Source organism: Pongo pygmaeus, chromosome 10 (genome assembly GCF_028885625.2).
Source record: "Pongo pygmaeus isolate AG05252 chromosome 10, NHGRI_mPonPyg2-v2.0_pri, whole genome shotgun sequence".
Taxonomy (NCBI): domain Eukaryota; kingdom Metazoa; phylum Chordata; class Mammalia; order Primates; family Hominidae; genus Pongo; species Pongo pygmaeus.
The window spans coordinates 109909102-109927336 of NC_072383.2; the positions used below are offsets into that span (position 1 = coordinate 109909102).

The following is an 18235-nucleotide window of genomic DNA, read 5'->3' on the forward strand; positions in this document are numbered from 1 at the left end:
AAACTAGCTGGGCATTGTGGCTTACGCCTGTAATCTCAGCTACTTGGGAGCCTGAGGCAGGAGAATCGCTTGAAGCCGGGAGACAGAGGTTGCAGTGAGCCAAGATCGCACTACCCTACTCCAGCCTGGGTGACAGAGCGAGACTCTGTCTCAAATAAATAAATGAATAAGAATCGAGGAGAGAGAGACAGAAGGTCATGTGACAACGAAGGCCGAGATCGAAGTCATGCAGCTGCAAGCCAAGGAAAGCCAGATTGCCAGTGACACCAGAAGCCGGGGGAAAGGCCTGGGTCTCCCCTAGAGCCTTGGAGAGAGCATGGCCCTACTGACACCTGGATTTTGGACCTCCAGCCTCCAAAACACAGCAGAGCAGATTCCTCCAGCTGCTGTGCCCCATTACCACAAACTGGGTGGTTTAAAGCAACAAATGTTTTCTTTCAGCTGCGGAATCCAGAAGCCCCACATCAAGATGTCGGCAGAGTTAGTTCCTTCTGGAGACTCTGCAGGGGTGTCACACGCCTCTCTCCCAGCTTCTGGGGCTGCCAGCAATCCTTGGCACTCCTCGGCTTCTAGATGTGTCATTTCCATCTCAGCGTCCATCTTCACGTGGGCTCCTTCCCTGTGTGGCTCTGTGCATCATCTCTTCTTCTCCTAAGGACTCCAATCATTGCATTAGGACCCAGCCTACTCCAATATGATCTCATCTTGACTTGATGACATCTGCAAAGACCCTATTTCCAAATAGGGTCACATTCTGATGTTCCAAATTCACATGAACTTGGGGAAACACTGTTCAGCTCAGTGCACCAGGTCCCACCAACGTTTCCTGTGTAACTCTTGGATCTGAGTGCTGCTCCCACTTCTGCCACCACTGTGACCAGAGCCATCATCATGGCTGCCAGGACTATTGCAGTAGCCACCTGCCTGGCGCCCTCTACACCCCACTTTTCACAGAGCAGCCAGATGAGCCTTTGAAAAAGGCAAATTAGAATGTGTCCTCCCACTGCCCTTAGGATAAATCCCACCCTCATCTATATTATCAACAGAGGGGCTTTGGGATCTACCTGCCCAGCTGTCCCCCCCATCTCCACCAACTCCACTCCAGCCACTGGGACCTGATGTCATGTCCTCAGGTGCCACTGAGCTTTGCACAGATTCCTTCCAGCCACCAGCCTTTTGCACAAGTGGTGCCTCCCACCTAGACCTCTCTCCCACGGATCTTCCCTGCTTCTCAGCAGCACCCCTAGTTCCATGTCACTGAGGTCTTTCCCAATCTCCTCCCTAAGGTGAGTCAAGATCCCCCCAGGGTCGGTGTTGATGGAAACATTCTCTATGGTCCCACTGAGCACCTTTGCAAAGGAGCAGCATCTGCCTTCCCCACTGGGATGTCGGCTGCACAAAGACAAGGGACTCATTTGTCTCACCATCATGCCTCCCACAGACGCTCAATAAACTTGGGCTGAGTGAAGCAGGCGCAAGGACTCAGGTGCCCTGAGGAGCTCTACCAGCTTCAGACTCATCACTGCAGAATGCACCAGCACCAGTCACAGATTTCATATCCACAGACTCCTAGGGGGAGGGTCTGTGTTTGTCCTTGTTTTACAGATGGGGAAACTGAGTCTCTGAGAAGCAAGTGATTTGGGTCCTCTGGGAGGCAGATGCCAAGACAGCTTTAGATATGCAAGGGATTTATTAGGGGAAGGCCCGTGAAGGAAAGAGAGGAGGGAGAAGGAGGAGGAGGGATGCTGGTCTGATGCCTGAGAAAGAAGGGAAGGAGGAGGGAAGATTAGACAGGGTGAGCCTCGGACTGCAGCACGGCTCTGAGAAAATCTTGGCCAGGGTGGTGGGGAGTTTCAGAGCAAGGTGTATTGGTCAGCTCCAGCTACCATTAAAAACATACCACAGGCCGGGTGCGATGGCTCACACCTGTAATCCCAGCACTTTGGGAGGCCGAGGCGGGCGGATCACGAGGTCAGGAGATGGAGACCATCCTGGCTAACATGGTGAAACCCCGTCTCTACTAAAAATACAAAAAATTAGCTGGGCGAGGTGGCAGGCGCCTGTAGTTCCAGCTACTCGGGAGGCTGAGGCAGGAGAATAGTGTGAATCTGGGAGGCGGGGCTTGCAGTGAGCCAAGATTGTGCCACTGCACTCCAGCCTGGGCGACAGAGTGAAACCCCGTCTCAAAAAAAAAAAAAAAAGCCACAGGCCGTGCGCCTTGGCTCATGCCTGTAATCCCAGCACTTTGGGAAGCCAAGGCAGGCAGATTGCCTGAGGTCAGGAGTTTGAGACCAGCCTGACCAACATGGTGAAACCCCATCTCTCCTAAAAATACAAAATTAGTCAGGTGTGGTGGCCTGTGCCTGTAGTCCCAGCTACTCAGGAGGCTAGGACAGGAGAATCACTTGAACCCAAGAGGCGTAGGTTGCAGTGAGCTGAGATCACACCATTACACTCCAGCCTGGGCAACAAGCGCAAAACTCCATCTAAAAAAAAAAAAAACACAGAACAGGAGGCTTAAACGCAAGAAATTTACTTTCCCACGGTGCGGAAGGCTGGAAGTCCAAGATCAAGGTGCCTTCAGGGTTGGTTTCCAGCAGAACCTACCTTCTGGGCTTGCAGACAGCTGCCTTCTTACTGTGTCCTCACACAGCCTTCTCTCTATTGGTGCACAGAAAAAGGGATGGTCAATGGGTCATTTAAATTAGTGTCCACACCTCCCCCCACCAAAGGCTGTTCAGAAAGTCAGGGATGCTTCTGACAATCTAGAGGATACCATAGGTCGGGTGTGGTGGCTCACGTCTGTAATCCCAGCACTTTGGAAGGCCAAGGCGGGCGGATCACTTGAGGTCAGGAGTTAGACACCAGCCTGGCCAACATGGTGAAACCCTGTCTCTACTAAAAATACAAAAAAAAATAGCCAGGTGTGGTGGCACATGCCTGTAATCTCAGCTACTCTGGAGGCTTAGGTGGGAGAATCACTTGAACCCAGGAGGCGGAGGTTGCGGTGAGCCAAGATCATGCCACTGCACTTCAGCCTGGGTGATGGAGTGAGACTCTGTCTTAAAAAAAAAAAAAAAACGTATCTCCAAATGTAGTCACATGGGAGGCAGGTTAGGCCTTCAGGATGCGGGTCTGCAGCACACAGGGTCACAGTTCAGTCCATGGTACAACTGCCTGTTCCAGCATCGGGCAGGACTACCCCCGCCGTGCTCAGCCATTGGAAGATGCCACACCTGCAAGGTGTCACCAACGCCTCGAGGGAGGTTTTCTCTTGAAGGGAGCATTGAGTGGCACCTTCCACAGCTGCCACGAGTCATAATAATAAGAGCAGCACTCATTTGGAGTTTGCAGATGACGGGCACTGAAGCGGGAGCTCAGCATGCTCAGATAACCTCAGCATAACCCCATGCCATAGGTCCTTTTGTTATCTCCCTTTTACTAATGGGGAAACTGAGGCTTGGGGACCCTAAGTGACTTTCCCTGGTGGTGTTACAGCCAGAGTTTGACCTCCAGCCTCCCAGCCTGGCTTCATTTCCCTTTCTGTAAGCATGTCTTTGGGGATTTGGGGAAGTCACAGTGTTCCCCAATTTCTGTATTTTTAATAGACAGGGGTTTCACCATGTTGGTCAGGCTGGTCTCAAACTCCTGACTTCAGGCAGCCTGCCCACCTCGGCCTCCTAAAGTGCTGGGATTACAGGTGTGAGCCATGGTGCCCAGCCTGTGGTATGTTTTTAATGGCAGCTGGAACTGACCAATACACCTTGCTCTAAAACTCCCCACCAGCCTGGCCGAGACTTTCTCAGAGTTGTGCTGCAGTCCGAGGCTCATCCTGTCCAATCCTCCCTCCTCCTTCCCTCCTTTCTCAGGCATCAGACCAGCACCCTGCCTCCTCTCTCTCCTTCCCCTGTTTCTTTTGTGGGCCTTCCCCTACTAAATCCCTTGCATGTCTCTTGCATCAAGTTCAACCATGAGGGTGTCTCATAATCACCCTCCTTGAGCATCCCAGCTGTAAGGGATAGACCCAGGGCCAAAGCACTCGCCTCCATGGGATCCTGCCTCTATCTGATGACACCTAATGTTGAGTGCATGCCTGGGATATATTGTAATGGGCATTTGGACAGGGGAACCAGAGAATTCAGTGCATTGTCCAGGGTCACACAGCAGGCCAGTAGCAGGACCGAGGGCAGCCATCTGACTTGTGCTCCTGGTCTAATAGTAAGAAGCCAGGGCCCTCATGCCCCATCTCAAAGCAGCCTGGCCCAGGAGACAAGGCCGGGCAGGAGCACAGCAAAGCTTGGACACGAGCATTGGTCCCCCCTGGCCTCCCTGGGAATCAGCCCATTGTTCCTTACTGAGCACTTAGGTGTACCAGGCACTGTTAACTGCTTTACAAAGCTTAGGTTTCACATCTTCATAGTAACCTTGGTAGATGCGGTTAGTGTCACCATTTTACAGAAGGGAAAACTGAAGCTTAAAGGGCTGAAATGCTTACTTAAGACCGCACAATGAGTAAGTGGCAGAGATGGGATTCTAACCCAGATGGCTCTGCCTGCAGAGCCGCGCTTTGAACTCACCTCCCACTTCTTGCTCTCGCTCTAATCAAACCTCCACTCAAGTGACGCTTTCGCCTCGTGCAGCTCGGAACGGCCTCTGGTTTCTTCGCCAGCCTCTCATTGTCTCAGTTAGTGAGCAGATGTTTATGAGGCACCTACTGTGTGTCAGCAAACAAGACAGACCCTTAGAGCCTGTTTCCTCCTCTTTCCTTCCTGGAGGCGCACTGCAGGAGTCCACCCCTCCTGGTTGCTTCCTGGCCAGGCTGCCCTGCACCAGCCCTGTCTAAGCCACAGGGTTTCCTTTCTCCCCCAAACCTGTGACGACGTCCGGGAAAGCCCAGGGTACACCTGGCCCTGCACCCTCCTGAGCATTCAGTCCTCAGTCTCTTTACTATTAGGCCCAATTTTTACCCAGTCTTGAAATGAACCTATTTCTTAGGTCTCCTTTGGCCCAAAATCATTCATCACATGTATCCATCAGGGTTCTTTAGTGTCATGCAGCAGAAGCCAGCTCTGCAAAACTATTAGGCACGAAAGGAATTTATTAGAAGGCAGAAGGTGGGGGAGAATGGTGAGACCACCTGGGTCAGATGGGACCAGAGCAGTGGGTAGCTGGGCCGGCTGAGGGATTCATTCAAATTCCCAGGGCAGAGCATCTGACCCTCCGCCAGGGGAAGGCGGGGCATCTTAACTGACAGCTCCATTGTATCTAAGAGAGAATGGAAATCACCCATTAGTTAGAAGGTCTAACAGCCGAGCCAGAACGACCCCACCTGCTCCCTGAAAAGACTAAAATTGACACACGTGAGAATCTTTAGGACTGAGTCCCTGAGATGTTTGACAGATTCCCCAGGGGACTCTGATGTGCCCCTGCTTAGAGCCAGCAAGGTCTCTCGAGCACCCTGTTCTGCCAAGCGGGGCCAGTGTCCCTGGACGGCAGCCCAGCCCTCCCTGCCTCACCCTGGGGAAATGACTTCACCCCGGTGCCTCCGTTTTTCCGTGTGGGAAATCGGGATCCAGCAGTGCCTGCCTCCGTGTTGTGGTGAAGAGTGAATGAATTGTAATCCGTGGAAAGGGCTTTGGCCATTAGGACTCTGTTGCAGCCCGACTTTGGCCAAGGCATCTGGATGTCACCGCCACCTTCTCCCTCAAGTTGGGGAATCCGGGGCAGCACAGTGTGAGAGGAAGAGGTCTAAGGGCCCATCTCAGCCTGCCACCAACTCTCCAGCAGATTTCAGGGATAACATCAGACCCCACTGTGTCCTGGGGTGGAAGGGATGTTGGCCAGATTGATCCGATAGATCCCTCCCCAGTGTGACTTTCTAAGCTTGAATCTTTGGGTCTCAGAGTAGAGTTAGCTCAAAGCAGGATTATTAGATTCTGGGTCTCTGGGGGACTGATGCAAACAGGTGAAGCCATACCCTGTCCCGAGTTCCACAGAGCATATCTGCCCAGACAGCCAGCGCCCAGAATGCCAGCACCTGGTGTGCTGCCTTGTCTAGGGGTGATGAAAGCAGACAACACCTAGCAAGCCCCACCCTGTGCCTGGCACTATGCAATTCTCTGCACACCGTCTCTCCCCGAGTCCTTAACTACCCTACACGTGCACCCCCATTTTACAGATGAGGAAGTTGCAGTAGGAGCTGACACCCGATCCCTAAATCACTACTGCCTCTCTCAATATCTTTTTAAAATCTTCCCAATAAGAATTCCTGGGAAGGCCAGGTGTGGTGGCTCACACCTGTAATCCTAGCAAGCCTAGGAAGCCAAGGCAGGAGGATCACTTTAGGCAGGGGTTTGAGACCAGTCTGGGCAACATAGCAAGACCCCATCTCTACAAAAATTAAAAAATTAGTGGCCAGGCGCAGTGGCTCATGCCTGTAATTCTAGCACGTTGGGAGGCCAAGGCAGGCGGATCACCTGAGATTGGGAGTTTGAGACCAGCCTGGCCAACATGATGAAACCCCATCTCTACTGAAGATACAAAAATTAGCCTGGCATTGTGGTAGCTGTAGTCCCAGCTACTCGGGAGGCTAAGGCAGGAGAATCGCTTGAACCCAGGAGGCAGAGTTGCAGTGAGCCAAGATCGAGCCATGGCACTCCAGCCTGGGCAACAGAGCAAGACCTTGTCTCTAAATAATAATAATAATTCCTGGGAATTAGGAAGTTTCCAGTTTATAAGTGGAGAAACTGAGGCTCCAGGCCCCATGGGATCTGGACCCTGAGCTGGACTTTGGATTTTGTGAGCTTAATGACTGTTTTACACTGTACCTGCAAAGGAAGGCAAAAAGACAGCTTTGAGATCTATGGACCTGAATCAAAGGTCCAACCAGCCCCTGTTCCCACCAACCTCTCTGAGGAGCCACCTGAGGCCAGCCTCCCCCAGACAGAGCACACAGCCAGCAAGGAATGACCCAGAGGGCCTCAGCGTAGAACGAAACGTCAATACCTAATCCCTGCGGACAGGGTGAGTGACAGACATCCTTTATCACCAAGTATAGTCGTTCGGCTCAGTGGGCTTATGGCCAGCAGGGCCCCTGGGCCACGAGCCGGATCCTCCCCCTCCTTGGAACCTGAGCAAGCCCTCCATGGCCCCGCACAGTCCGCTTGGCACCGCACCGTCTTGTGTTTGTCTAACTTCCCTGACCCTGGCAAGTGCTCGTCGCCTTTTTTCCTCCTGTCTCAAAAACCAGGACACAATAGGAAGCGTTTCCTTGAACTTATTAAAAAATCCAGACTTGTAAATTAATTTGTTCGTGTTGTACAAAGGCAGTGCAGATGGACTCATTAGCATGCACACAACAAATAATTATAGATGAATTTTTAGCTGGCCTGCCTAATGCGCTTGCTGGGTTAATTATGTCAATGTATAATTACATCAGCCCGGGGAGACATAATGGCATACCCTGCTGCGCAGGCCCTGCCTAATGACGGGGCGTGGGGGCTGCCGGCAGACGAAAGCCACCACCGCCTTCCCGCGCACCTGCTTACCTCGGCATGGACGCCCATTGTCCAAGCCCCTGCCACCTAAACAAACAGGCCACAGCAGAGTAAAACAGGGAAGCCGCCTTGTTCCAGCCAGACCTGAAGGCCCCGTGTACAGGCACTGCTCCGTTTCTTCCATCAGCAGATCTTTATTGGGTTGGACTGTGGGTCATACTTCATGGTAGGTAGAAGAATTCCAGCAGCGTGGGGGTGGAAAGGGGTGCAAAAACAGATGCAGTCTGGCCTTCCCTTGTCGAGTTTGCAGTCCAGTGGGTGTTAATTAGGTGAACCTGCAAATAAACATGCATTAGAACTGCAGTGGGTGCCATGAAGAAAGGGTGCAGGCAGTTCATATCAGAGGACAGGTTAGTTGAGGAGGGCTTCCTGGAAGAAGTGACATTTGAGTTGTACTATGGAAGGCAAGCAAGTGTTTACTAGCTGAAAGGGGTAGGTCAGGGGAGGGTGTTCCTGGCAAAGGTTCTCGTGCAAAGGGTCTGAGGTGGAAAGGGAAGAAGAAGCCAATGTGACTGGAGCTCAGAAAGAAGTGAGGGCTTCTGCTTACTCTGAGCTGACCAAGTATCTGGTGCCATGTGGAGCATTTTACATGCATCCTTACCACAGCCCCATGAGGTTGCTACATTTATGGTGAGGTACAGAGAGGTAGAGTCATTTGCTAAAGTCACACAGCAATCCCAAGAAGCAAGTATAGATTAGCAGACTCCAGGGATACCTCACCTTGAAGTCCATGCTCTTGATCCCTCTGTTTCCCAGCAGAGAGCAAGGGCCAAGCAGATGCTGGCAGAAAAATCTGGGGGAGTGGCCAGGCACGATAACTCACGCCTATAATCCCAGCACTTTGGGAGGCCAAGGCAGGAGTTCGAGACCAGCCTGACCAACATGGTGAAACCCCAACTCTATTAAAAATACAAAAATTTGGCCGGGCGCAGTAGCTCGTGCCTGTAATCCCAGCACTTTCAGAGGCCAAGGTGGGTGGATCACCTGAGGTCAGGAGTTCAAGACCAGTTTGGCCAACATGGTGAAACCCCATCTCTACCAAAAATATAAAAATTAGCTGGGTGTGATGACATGCATCTGTAATCTCAGCTACTCAGGAGGCTGAGGCAGGAATGTTGCTTGAACCCAGGAGGCGGAGGTTACAGTGAGCCAAGATAGTGCCACTGCACTCCAGCCTGGGCAACAGCACAAGACTCCATCTCAAAAAAAAAAAAAAAAAAAAAAAAAATTACCCAGGCGTGGTCGCACAAACCTGGAATCCCAGCTACTCGGGAGGCTGAGTCAGGAGCATAGCTTGAACACAGGAGGCAGAGACTGCAGTGAGCTGAGATCACGCCACTGCACTCCAGCCTGGGCAACAGAGCCATACTCTGTCTCAAAAAAAGAAAAAAGGAAAAAAGAAAATTCTGGGGGAGGGACCAGGAAGAGAAAGGGCTTCCATGCATTAGAAAGAACTGAACCAGACTAGGCCCCTTGGTCTATATCCAGGACCCTGGCTTTCCTGGGTGCCATGGACACCATCTGCACCTGCTGGGGCTGTCAAGAGCAGGCACTAGGACAGGAGGCCTTTGTGATATCAAGGCAAGAGACCCCAGATTCGAGTCTCACATCTACCTTTCAGCAAGTCACCTGGTTTCTCTGAGCCTCAGTTTCCTCATCTGTGAAAATGCCTTGGATCCAAGCCAGCCTCCAGGGGATGTCGTGAGGATGCTGGCAAGCCAGTCCTGTGCATGGGTTTTGTAGCCTGGAAGGTGCCAACACACCTCTGAGATGATCCACGTTTCTTAGTCCCTGCCCTAGATGGGGACTTGGGGAAAGCGTCCTGGAAGAAGTGAGGCAGGACTCCAGAGTGTAAGGAAGCGGATGTGCTTACGGTGTGAAGGGCTGGGAGAGGGAACCGAATTCCAGGCAGAAGGACCTGCACGTTCCTCACCTTTGAGTGATTGGGAAATTGGTGGACATCTTACATCTAGATGTGTGTTTTGCCCCCGAAAAAGCCATTAACCAACAACGTGTGTCACAAATGATGGTGTCACCAGGTCCACCGAGAAGCACACCAAGGATTACATGGGAGAGGATGTTGGTGCAAAATAGGAATGCAGGGAGCGGGAAGGCTGCGAGAGCTCGCAGAGAGGTGGGGCAGCTGCCTGGGAGCATCTAGACCCCCACACAGCTACAGAAGTGCTGGGCGAGGCCATGGGGGCGTCATCACTCCAAAGTCAACCCTCAGAGCAGTCCCACCTCGGTATCCCCGCTGCACACAGGCATGGTCAGCGGAGGCCATGGGAAGGTTGGCCTCAGAGTGATGGATCTCAGAGCAGCAGCCAGATCCTTGCTCAGTGCCCCTCACTGTAGTTGGAGGTCTGCAAGGCACAGTCTCAAAGTGCCACAGATGGTGTCATAAAATCAAGAAAATGCAATGAAGCCAGGGCAACATGGTGAGACTTGTCTCTACAAGAAAATACAAAAATTAGCTGGGCATCGCGGTGCACACCCTTGATCCCAGCCACTCGGGAGGCTGAGGCAGGATCACTTGAACAGAATCTCACTCTGTTGCTGAGGCTGGGGTACAGTGATGCAGTCTCCACTCTCTGCAGCCTCGACCTCCCAGGCTCAAGTGATCCTCCCACCTCAGCCTTCTGAGTAACTGGGACTACAGGCATGTGCCACCATGCCCAGCTAATTATATTTTATTTTATTTTATTTTATTTTATTTTATTTTATTTTGAGACAGAGCCTTACTCTGTCCCCCAGGCTAGAGTGCAGTGGTGCCATCTCAGCTCACTGCAACCTCTGTTTCCCGGGTTCCAGTGATTCCTCTGCCTCAGCCTCCCAAGTAGCTGGGATTACAGGTGCCCACCACCACACCTAGCTAATTTTTGTATTTTTACCAGCAACGGGGTTTCACCATATTGGTCAGGTTGGTCTCGAACTCCTGACCTCAGGTGATCCACCCGCCACGGCCTCCCAAAGTACTGGGATTACAGGCATGAGCCACTGCGCCCAGACTATTTTTTAAATCTTTTTGCAGAGATGAGATCTTGCCATGCTGCCCAGGCTGGTGTTGAACTCCTGGGCCCAAGTGATCCTCCCACCTCGGCCTCCCAAATTGCTGGGATTACAGGCGTTAGCCACTGCACTCAGCCAACCTTTTTTTTTTTTTTTTTTTTTTTTTTTGAGACGGAGTCTTGCTCTATCGCCCAGGCTGGAGTGCAGTGGCATGATCTCAGCTCACTGTAATCTCCACCTCCTGGGTTCAAGCGATTCTCCTGCTTCAGCCTCCCGAATAGCTGGGACTACAAGCATGCGCCACCATGCCCGGCTAATTTTTTTGTATTTTTAGCAGAGACGGGGTTTCACCGTGTTGGTCAGGCTGGTCTTGAACTCCTGACCTCAAATGATCCGCCTACCTTAGCCTCCCAAAGTGCTGGGGTTACAGGCATGAGCCACTGCACCCGGCCTGGCCGACTATTATTATCGTTAGTATTATTCCCAGCTGGGCAGGAATACCCACACCCTGGAGATAGCAGGTGCTCCCCTGAACAAGTACCTGGACAAGCCTGCTCCCTTGTAGAGCAGAAAGTCCATGCTACTTCCTGTAAGCCAGCGGGGTGACTCCAGTGGCTCCTGTGGGACCTGCCAGGCCCTGCACCCACAGCCCGGGTGTCCCTATCCATCAGGCCCTCACCATCCCTGTCTTTCTCTCCCTGCACAGACCCCGTGCCTGTGTTTGAGGCGGCGCGCAGCCTAGACGACAGACTGCAGCCCCCCAGCTTTGACCCCAGTGGGCAGCCCCGGCGAGACCTCCACACTTCGTGGAAGAGGAACCCCGAGCTCCTCAGCCCCAAAGGTACTGATAAGGCCTTCTCGGAGCGTCTACAATAAACAACCAGGCTGCAGATCTTCAGAGCCAAACTCAGCCAGCCTTGTTGCGGGGTGGCTGGGGCAGGGAACTGGGCAGGTGAAGGCCTTTGGTAACCATCTAGTTCCTGGGTGTATATTGATCCTGGCACTGGAAATGCAGTTGGGAGTAAAAGAGAAAAATCCTGCCTGTGTGGTGATGATCTTCTAGAAAGTGAGACTGTCAGTGAACAAATTAGTAAGACTCATAGTGTGGCAGGTGGAGAGAAAAGTCAAGAGACCCGTTCAGGTTCCCACCCTCCATGGCCAGCCCCAAAGCACCCTCTGCCCCAGTGATGAATTCAGCACCAAAAGCACCCACCAAGCCCTGGGATGAGGGCTTGCCGAGGTGGACATGATGCAGGTGAGGCCAGTGATGGCTGAGTGTCCACATGTGCGCCCTCCACAGTAGGGAGGGGAAAATGGTCTGGCTATCCATCAGTAAGTAAAACATAGGCTCACCACATGACCTGGCAGCGCCATGGCTAGGTGTGGACCCCAGAGAATTGAAAACATGGGCTCAAAACAGTGTACACAAACGTACATGGCAGCGTTACTCGTAACAGCAAAAGCAGAAACAACTCAAGTGGCTTTCAACAGCTGAATGAACAAACAAAATATCCATAGAATGGAATATTACTCGCCCATGAAAAGGAAGGAAGCACTGATCCATGCTACAACATGGATGAATTTTGAAAACATGGTGCTGGCCGAGCGCAGTGGCCCACGCCTGTAATCCCAGCACTTTGGGAAGCCAAGGTGGGTGGATCACAAGGTCGGGAGTTCCAGACCAGCCTGACCAACATGGTGAAACCCTGTCTCTACTAAAAATACAAAAATTCACTGGGTGTGGTGGCTCACACCTGTAATCCCAGCTACTTGGGAGGCTTAGGCAGGAGAATTGCCTGAACCTGGGAGGCAGAGGTTGCAGTGAGCCAAGATCATGCCACTGCACTCCAGTCTGGGTGACAGAGCAAGACTCCGTCTCAAAAAATAAATAAAAAGAAAACATGGTGCTGAGTGGAAGATGCCAGACAGGAAAGGCCACATAATGTACCATTCTGTTGGTGTGAAATGTCAAAACAGGCAAATCCGTAGAGACAGAAAGGAGATTGGTCGTTGCCTAGGGCTGGAGGAAGGGGAATGGGGAGTTGTTTAATGGGTATGAGGGGTTTCCTTTTGGGGCAGTGACAGTGTTCTGGAATTAGTGGTGATGGCTTCACAAAATTGTGAATATACTAAATGTCACTGCAAAATGGTGGTTAAAATAGTGAATTTTGGCCATGTGCATTGGCTCACGCCTCTAATCCCAGCACTTTGGGAGGCCAAGACGGGCAGATCACTTGAGGTCAGGAGTTCAAGACCAGCCTGGACAACATGGTAAAACCCCATCTCTACTAAACATACAAAAATTAGCCGAGCGTGGTGGCAGGCACCTATAATTCCAGGTACTCGGGAGGCTGAGGCAGAAGAATCGCTTGAACCCAGGAGGCAGAGGCTGCAGTGAGCTGAGATTGTGCCACTGCACTCGCAGTCCAGCCTGGGCAACAGAGCAAGACCCCGTCTCAAAAAAAAAAAAAAAGTGAATTTTATGTGATGTATATTTTACTACAATTTTAAAAGTATAATAAAGCAGGCCGCGGAGGCATGAGCAGGCAAAAGAAGGTCTGCGTGTGCTGACACTGGTGCCACAGTGGAAATGACCTGTGTGCTGAGGACATGCGGCCCGCAGGGCCCCACAGCTGCGCTCTCTCCAAGGCCCAAGTTTGGGAAATTGATCGCAATCGATGATCGATCCGGTTTACAGAAAGCGGCTCTGGCTGTCACGTTGCTCTCTTGGCAATGGGGGTTTTCCCTCTTTTTCTCCCTGCAGAGCAGAGAGAGGGGACGTCGCCTGCCGGGCCCACGCTGACCGAGGGAAGCCGCCTCCCAGGCATTCCCGGGAAAGCCCTCCTGACAGAAACCTTGCTGCAGAGAAATGAGGCGGAAAAACAAAAGTGAGGAAGAGAGGGTGGGTGGGAGGGAGGAAGGAATGGGCAGGGCTCCTGCTGCCCCACCTGGCTGGGTTGTGGACAGGGAAAGTCTCCTACCAGAATCCAGATGCAGGCTGGAGACCGAGATGAGAAAGGGCCGAGGGCTTTGGACTCCAGCTGGATCTGGGTTCAAGTTCCACCGCAGGAACTCAGTGGCCAGCCCTGGGCAAGTCACATCATCCTCTGAGCCTCAATTTCCCTACCTCACAAATGGGGCTAAGGGTGATCCATTCCTCAGCATTCTCTAGAGAAACTGAACTGGTAGGATTTTTTAAATGATTAAGACATGTATTCCTAGGACTTAGCTTATGCAGTTGTGGGAGCTGCCAGGTACAAAATTGGTAGAGCAGGAGTTGGTGCTGCAATCTTTTTAAATTTTATTTTACAATAATTATAATGTTTTAGAGATGGGATCTTGCTCTGTCACTCAGGCTGGAGTGCAAAGGCACAATTATAGCCCACTGCAGCCTGTAATCCTGACACTTTGGGAAGCCGAGGCAGGAGGATTGCTTGAGGCCAAGAGTTCAAGACCAGCCTGGGCTACAGAGCTGGAGTGCAGTGGTGCAATCTTGGCTCACTGCAAACTCCACCTTCCGGGTTTAAGCAATTCTCCTGCCTCAGCCTCCCGAATAGCTGGGATTACAGGTGTGCACTACCACACCTGGCTAATTTTTTTATTTTTAGCAAAGACAGGATTTCACCAAGTTGGCCAGGATAGTATCAAAATCCTGACCTCAAGTGATCCTCCTGCCTTGGCCTCCCAAAGTGCTGGGATTACAGGTGTGAGTCCATGTGCCCATATATATATGCACATTTTTTTTTTTAATTAGCCAAGCATGGTGGCGTGCACCTGTGGTCCCAGCTACATGTGAGGCTGAGGCAGAGCAGAGGATCACTTGAGCCCAGGTGGTCGAGGCGTAGTGAGCCATGATTGCACCACTGCACTCCAGCCTGGGCAACAGAGCAAGACCCTATCTTTAAAAAAAAAAAAAAAAAAAAACAAAGGCAAACGGGCCGGGCATGGTGGCTCATGCCTGTAATCCCAGCACTTTGAGAGACTGAGGCAGGTGGATCACTTGAGGTCGGCAGTTTGAGACCAGCCTGACCAACATGGTGAAACCCTGTCTCTACTAAAATTACAAAAATTAAGCTGTGTGTGGTGGCGGGCGCCTGCAATCCCAGGTCCTCAGGAGGCTTAGGCGGGAGAATTGCTTGAACCCGGGAGGCGGAGGTTGCAGTGAGCCGAGATTGGGTCACTGCACTCCAGCCTGGGCGACAGAGCGAGACTCCATCTCAAAAAAAAGAAAAGAAAACAGAGGAATTGTTCCTCCCCCAGGACAATATAAGTAACTCACAATATTGCGGAACTATTAGGGGCTGAGCACACCACTGAGCATGCTTCACAGCACCCCCTGAGGCAGACGCTATCAGAAACCCCATTTTAAAAATAAGGAAACTGAGGACTGGAAAGGTTGCTTGCTACTGTAAATTTTTGCCGCTAAAAATCCTGGCAGAAGCTAACAGGGGAAGCCATGACAGGTCCACATAGGCAGTGGAGCAGCAGGACAGACAGGTGCCTGAACGTCGTGTCTAAGGACTTGCAGAAAGACAGAGCTGCGGGTTACAGGGAGTGGGCAAGGGTTAGGAAGCAAGATGGGGCTTGACTCGGGGGCCCCAGGCAAGGCCTGTCCCTGCAGCCAGCACAAGCAGGCCTCGTCTCTCCGCAGGGGCCTTCAAGAAGTACAGATCACTTTGGCGGCCAGACTGGGGGAGGCAGAGGAGAAAATCAAAGTCCTACATTCAGGTATGTGTCGGCACCATGTGGCCCAGAGGGAGGACTGGGAGGGGACAGTAATGCTGTCAACGAGGGGTCATGGCTTGGGGTCTGCCACATCCAGGTGTTTTAGAATCAAGAATATCTTACCCAGTGGGGGAAGAAGAATCTTACCCAGTGGGGGGCCGAGCCTCTATGCCCCAGAAGCCACATTGCTGTGGAAAGAGGATTTGAGACAGAATTAATTCAGGTGATGGCCAGGCGTGGTGGCTCACACTTGTAATCCTGGCACTTTGGGAGGCTGAAGTGGGAGGGTCGCTTGAACCCCAAAGTTCGAGACCAGCCTGGGCAACATGGCAAGACCCTGTCTCTAATTAATTAATTAATTTAATACAACCCCTGCAGGGGCCAAAACGCTACAAAGCCGCCGACTTAGGGGAGGCATTGGGGAGGGGTGAGGTCTGGGGCAAACTGGAGAAATGAGGCCTCATCTAAAGAGACAGCCACTGCTTAGTACCAGCCAGGCGCTACCATATGGTCCCCTGTGGCCAGGCCCTTCCATTTTCCCAGAGAAATTAGAAATTTGGAGTTGTATCAAAAACGCCCATTCGTTGTAACACATGAATCTGTTCATTGTGTGGATCTTCCCTGTCTTCCGGCCTGCCAGCTTGGAACCTCGGGGTGGTTGAGCCCATGGATGGATGGTCCTGCCCAGGTCCTGAAATGACTTAAGGGTGTTGGGGGGCTTATACCCCAGGTCATGGGGCAGACAGCACAACGCCTCCACCCCCCAACCCCAGCCTGGGTCCCCTGAGCTACCTAGGCACATGGAGAGCACTTCATCCACCCTGCACTGCCCACCCCAGCCACTGCACGTCCCTCTTACCAGCCTGAGCCCCTCTAGGAGCAGGCAATTCATTCCCTGTCACCAGTTCTGACTGAGAGAAAGATCTCCCTCACGACCGGAGCTCTCATTCTGCCTGCTGGGCTTCGCAGAAGGAGTGGGCTCCACCTCCCTGGGAGGCCCAGCCCCTTCCCATTCGGAGGTGGGGCCTCACCCTGCCTCTGCTTTCTCCCAGCGCTAAAGGCTACGCAGGCAGAGCTGCTAGAGCTGCGGCGGAAATACGACGAGGAGGCAGCATCCAAGTAAGTGAGCCCTGCTGAGGTGTACCTCCTCCTTTGGACCCTCCCAGACAGGCCTCCTCCTTCTGACCCTCCAGTACTTGCCTCCTCTCTCTGACCCTCCCAGATACACCTCCTCCCTCTGACCCTCCAGTACTTGCCTCCTCCCTCTGACCCTCCAGTACTTGCCTCCTCCCTCTGACCCTCCCAGACATGCCTCCTCCCTCTGACCCTCCAGTGCTTGCCTCCTCCCTCTGACCCTCCCAGACACGCCTCCTCCCTCTGACCCTCCAGTGCTTGCCTCCTCCCTCTGACCCTCCCAGACACGCCTCCACCCTCTGGCCCTCCCAGAGAGGCCTCCTCCCTCTGACCTTCCAGTACTTGCCTCCATCCTCTGGCCCTCTCAGGCCTTCTCCCTCTGACCCTCCCAGACAGGCCTCCTCCCTCTGACCCTCCAGTACTTGCCTCCTCCCTCTGACCCTCTCAGATATGCCTCCACCCTCTGGCCCTCCCAGACAGGCCTTCTCCCTCTGACCCTCCCAGACACGCCTCCTCCCTCTGACCCTCCCAAACACGCCTCCTCCTTCTGATCATCCCAGACACGCCTCCACCCTCTGGCCCTCCAGTACTTGCCTCCTCCTTCTGATCTCCAGGACTTACATCCTCCCTCTGTCTCTCCAGACATGCCTCTTCCCTCTGACCTCTCAGACATGCCTCCTCTTTCTGACTCTTCTCCTTCCTCTGACTCTCAGCTGGAGGCCCCCATTTCATTAAGCACCTCTGCTCCTCACCCCCAAAGGCACACAGCTGTCATTTGCTGTGCCACTCACACACCACAGCCATAAATAATGTCCTGGGACCTGGGCTGAGCGAGGGGCTGCGTGGTGGGGGCCTCCCCCTTTGCTGTGGCCCCCTGGGACTGTCCCCGCTCCCCAGCTCCACACTCCAATCCTCAGGGGCTGAGAGGCATTCACCTAAATTACTCTGGACTCAAGCGTTTCTTTAGGCTTTAAGAAATCATTCATTCTGCAAACACTTATTGAGCACCTACTGTTTATCCAGTGCTGTTCTGGGTCCTTGGAGGAAACGTGAGAACATGACCCTGTCCTCAGTCAAGGAGAGGAGACAAAAACTGATGTGCAGTGATACATTTGTTCATTCACACATATTGAGCACTCACTGTATGTCCAGCACTGTTCTTGGCACATGGCAAATGCTACAAAGAGAAGAACTGGGGATGGGAAAAGAGAATGACAAGCAGGGGTGGGTCCTTTATCCAGGGTAGTCAGGGAGAACTCCTTGGAGGTGGCTTTCAGAATGAGGAGGCCATGTGAAGAAAGCAGGGAAGGGTGCTCCAGGCAGCAGGAACAGCCTGAGCCAAGGAAGGCCCTAAGCATGCATGAAGCATGTGTGTGGCCTTGAGTCACCAAATGCTCCCCATGTGCCCCCTGCATCTCCCACCCCCTGCTAACAGAGGGGATGCCTCTCCCAACTCCCTCCATGCTGGCAGTCTGGAGGGGGCTGGGCAGCGCAGTAAACAAGTGACCACTGGGGACGGTGCAGGGCGGCCTCCCAGGAGAGCACTGTGATCAGGGTTTTAAAGCCGGGGGCCGTTCTCTCGAGGACGGGCATTCCAGGCACCACCAGGACACAGGCTTGGAGGTGGAGTTCAGAGAGTGGCCCCTGAGGGAGAGGGGAGGCCAGGCTGCCCTGAAGAGGTGCAGTGCTGACACCCTACTCCCTTTTCCTCAAAGTCTAGGCTCTTTTCTCCCCAGCCCGATTTCTCTCCTGTAGCAAGGCTGGAAGGGAGCGCCTTCAGCCCTCCCCTGGGCTCAGGCAGGGGCTGGGGG

The 18235-nt window shown here is 52.8% G+C and overlaps 1 protein-coding gene across 5 annotated transcripts in view; it reads left to right on the top strand.

The window, feature by feature from the left end:
* The window catches only part of CUX2 (cut like homeobox 2), a 323600-nt gene that overhangs the window by 249175 nt on the left and 56190 nt on the right, over positions 1-18235 (top strand). For all 5 annotated transcript variants that reach the window (XM_063647060.1, XM_054442119.2, XM_063647062.1 and 2 more), the window contains exons 5-8: positions 11272-11406; positions 13330-13453; positions 15217-15293; positions 16343-16409. In XM_063647060.1, the coding sequence (XP_063503130.1) occupies positions 11272-11406; positions 13330-13453; positions 15217-15293; positions 16343-16409 (403 nt within the window). The remainder of the gene's footprint in view (positions 1-11271; positions 11407-13329; positions 13454-15216; positions 15294-16342; positions 16410-18235) is intronic.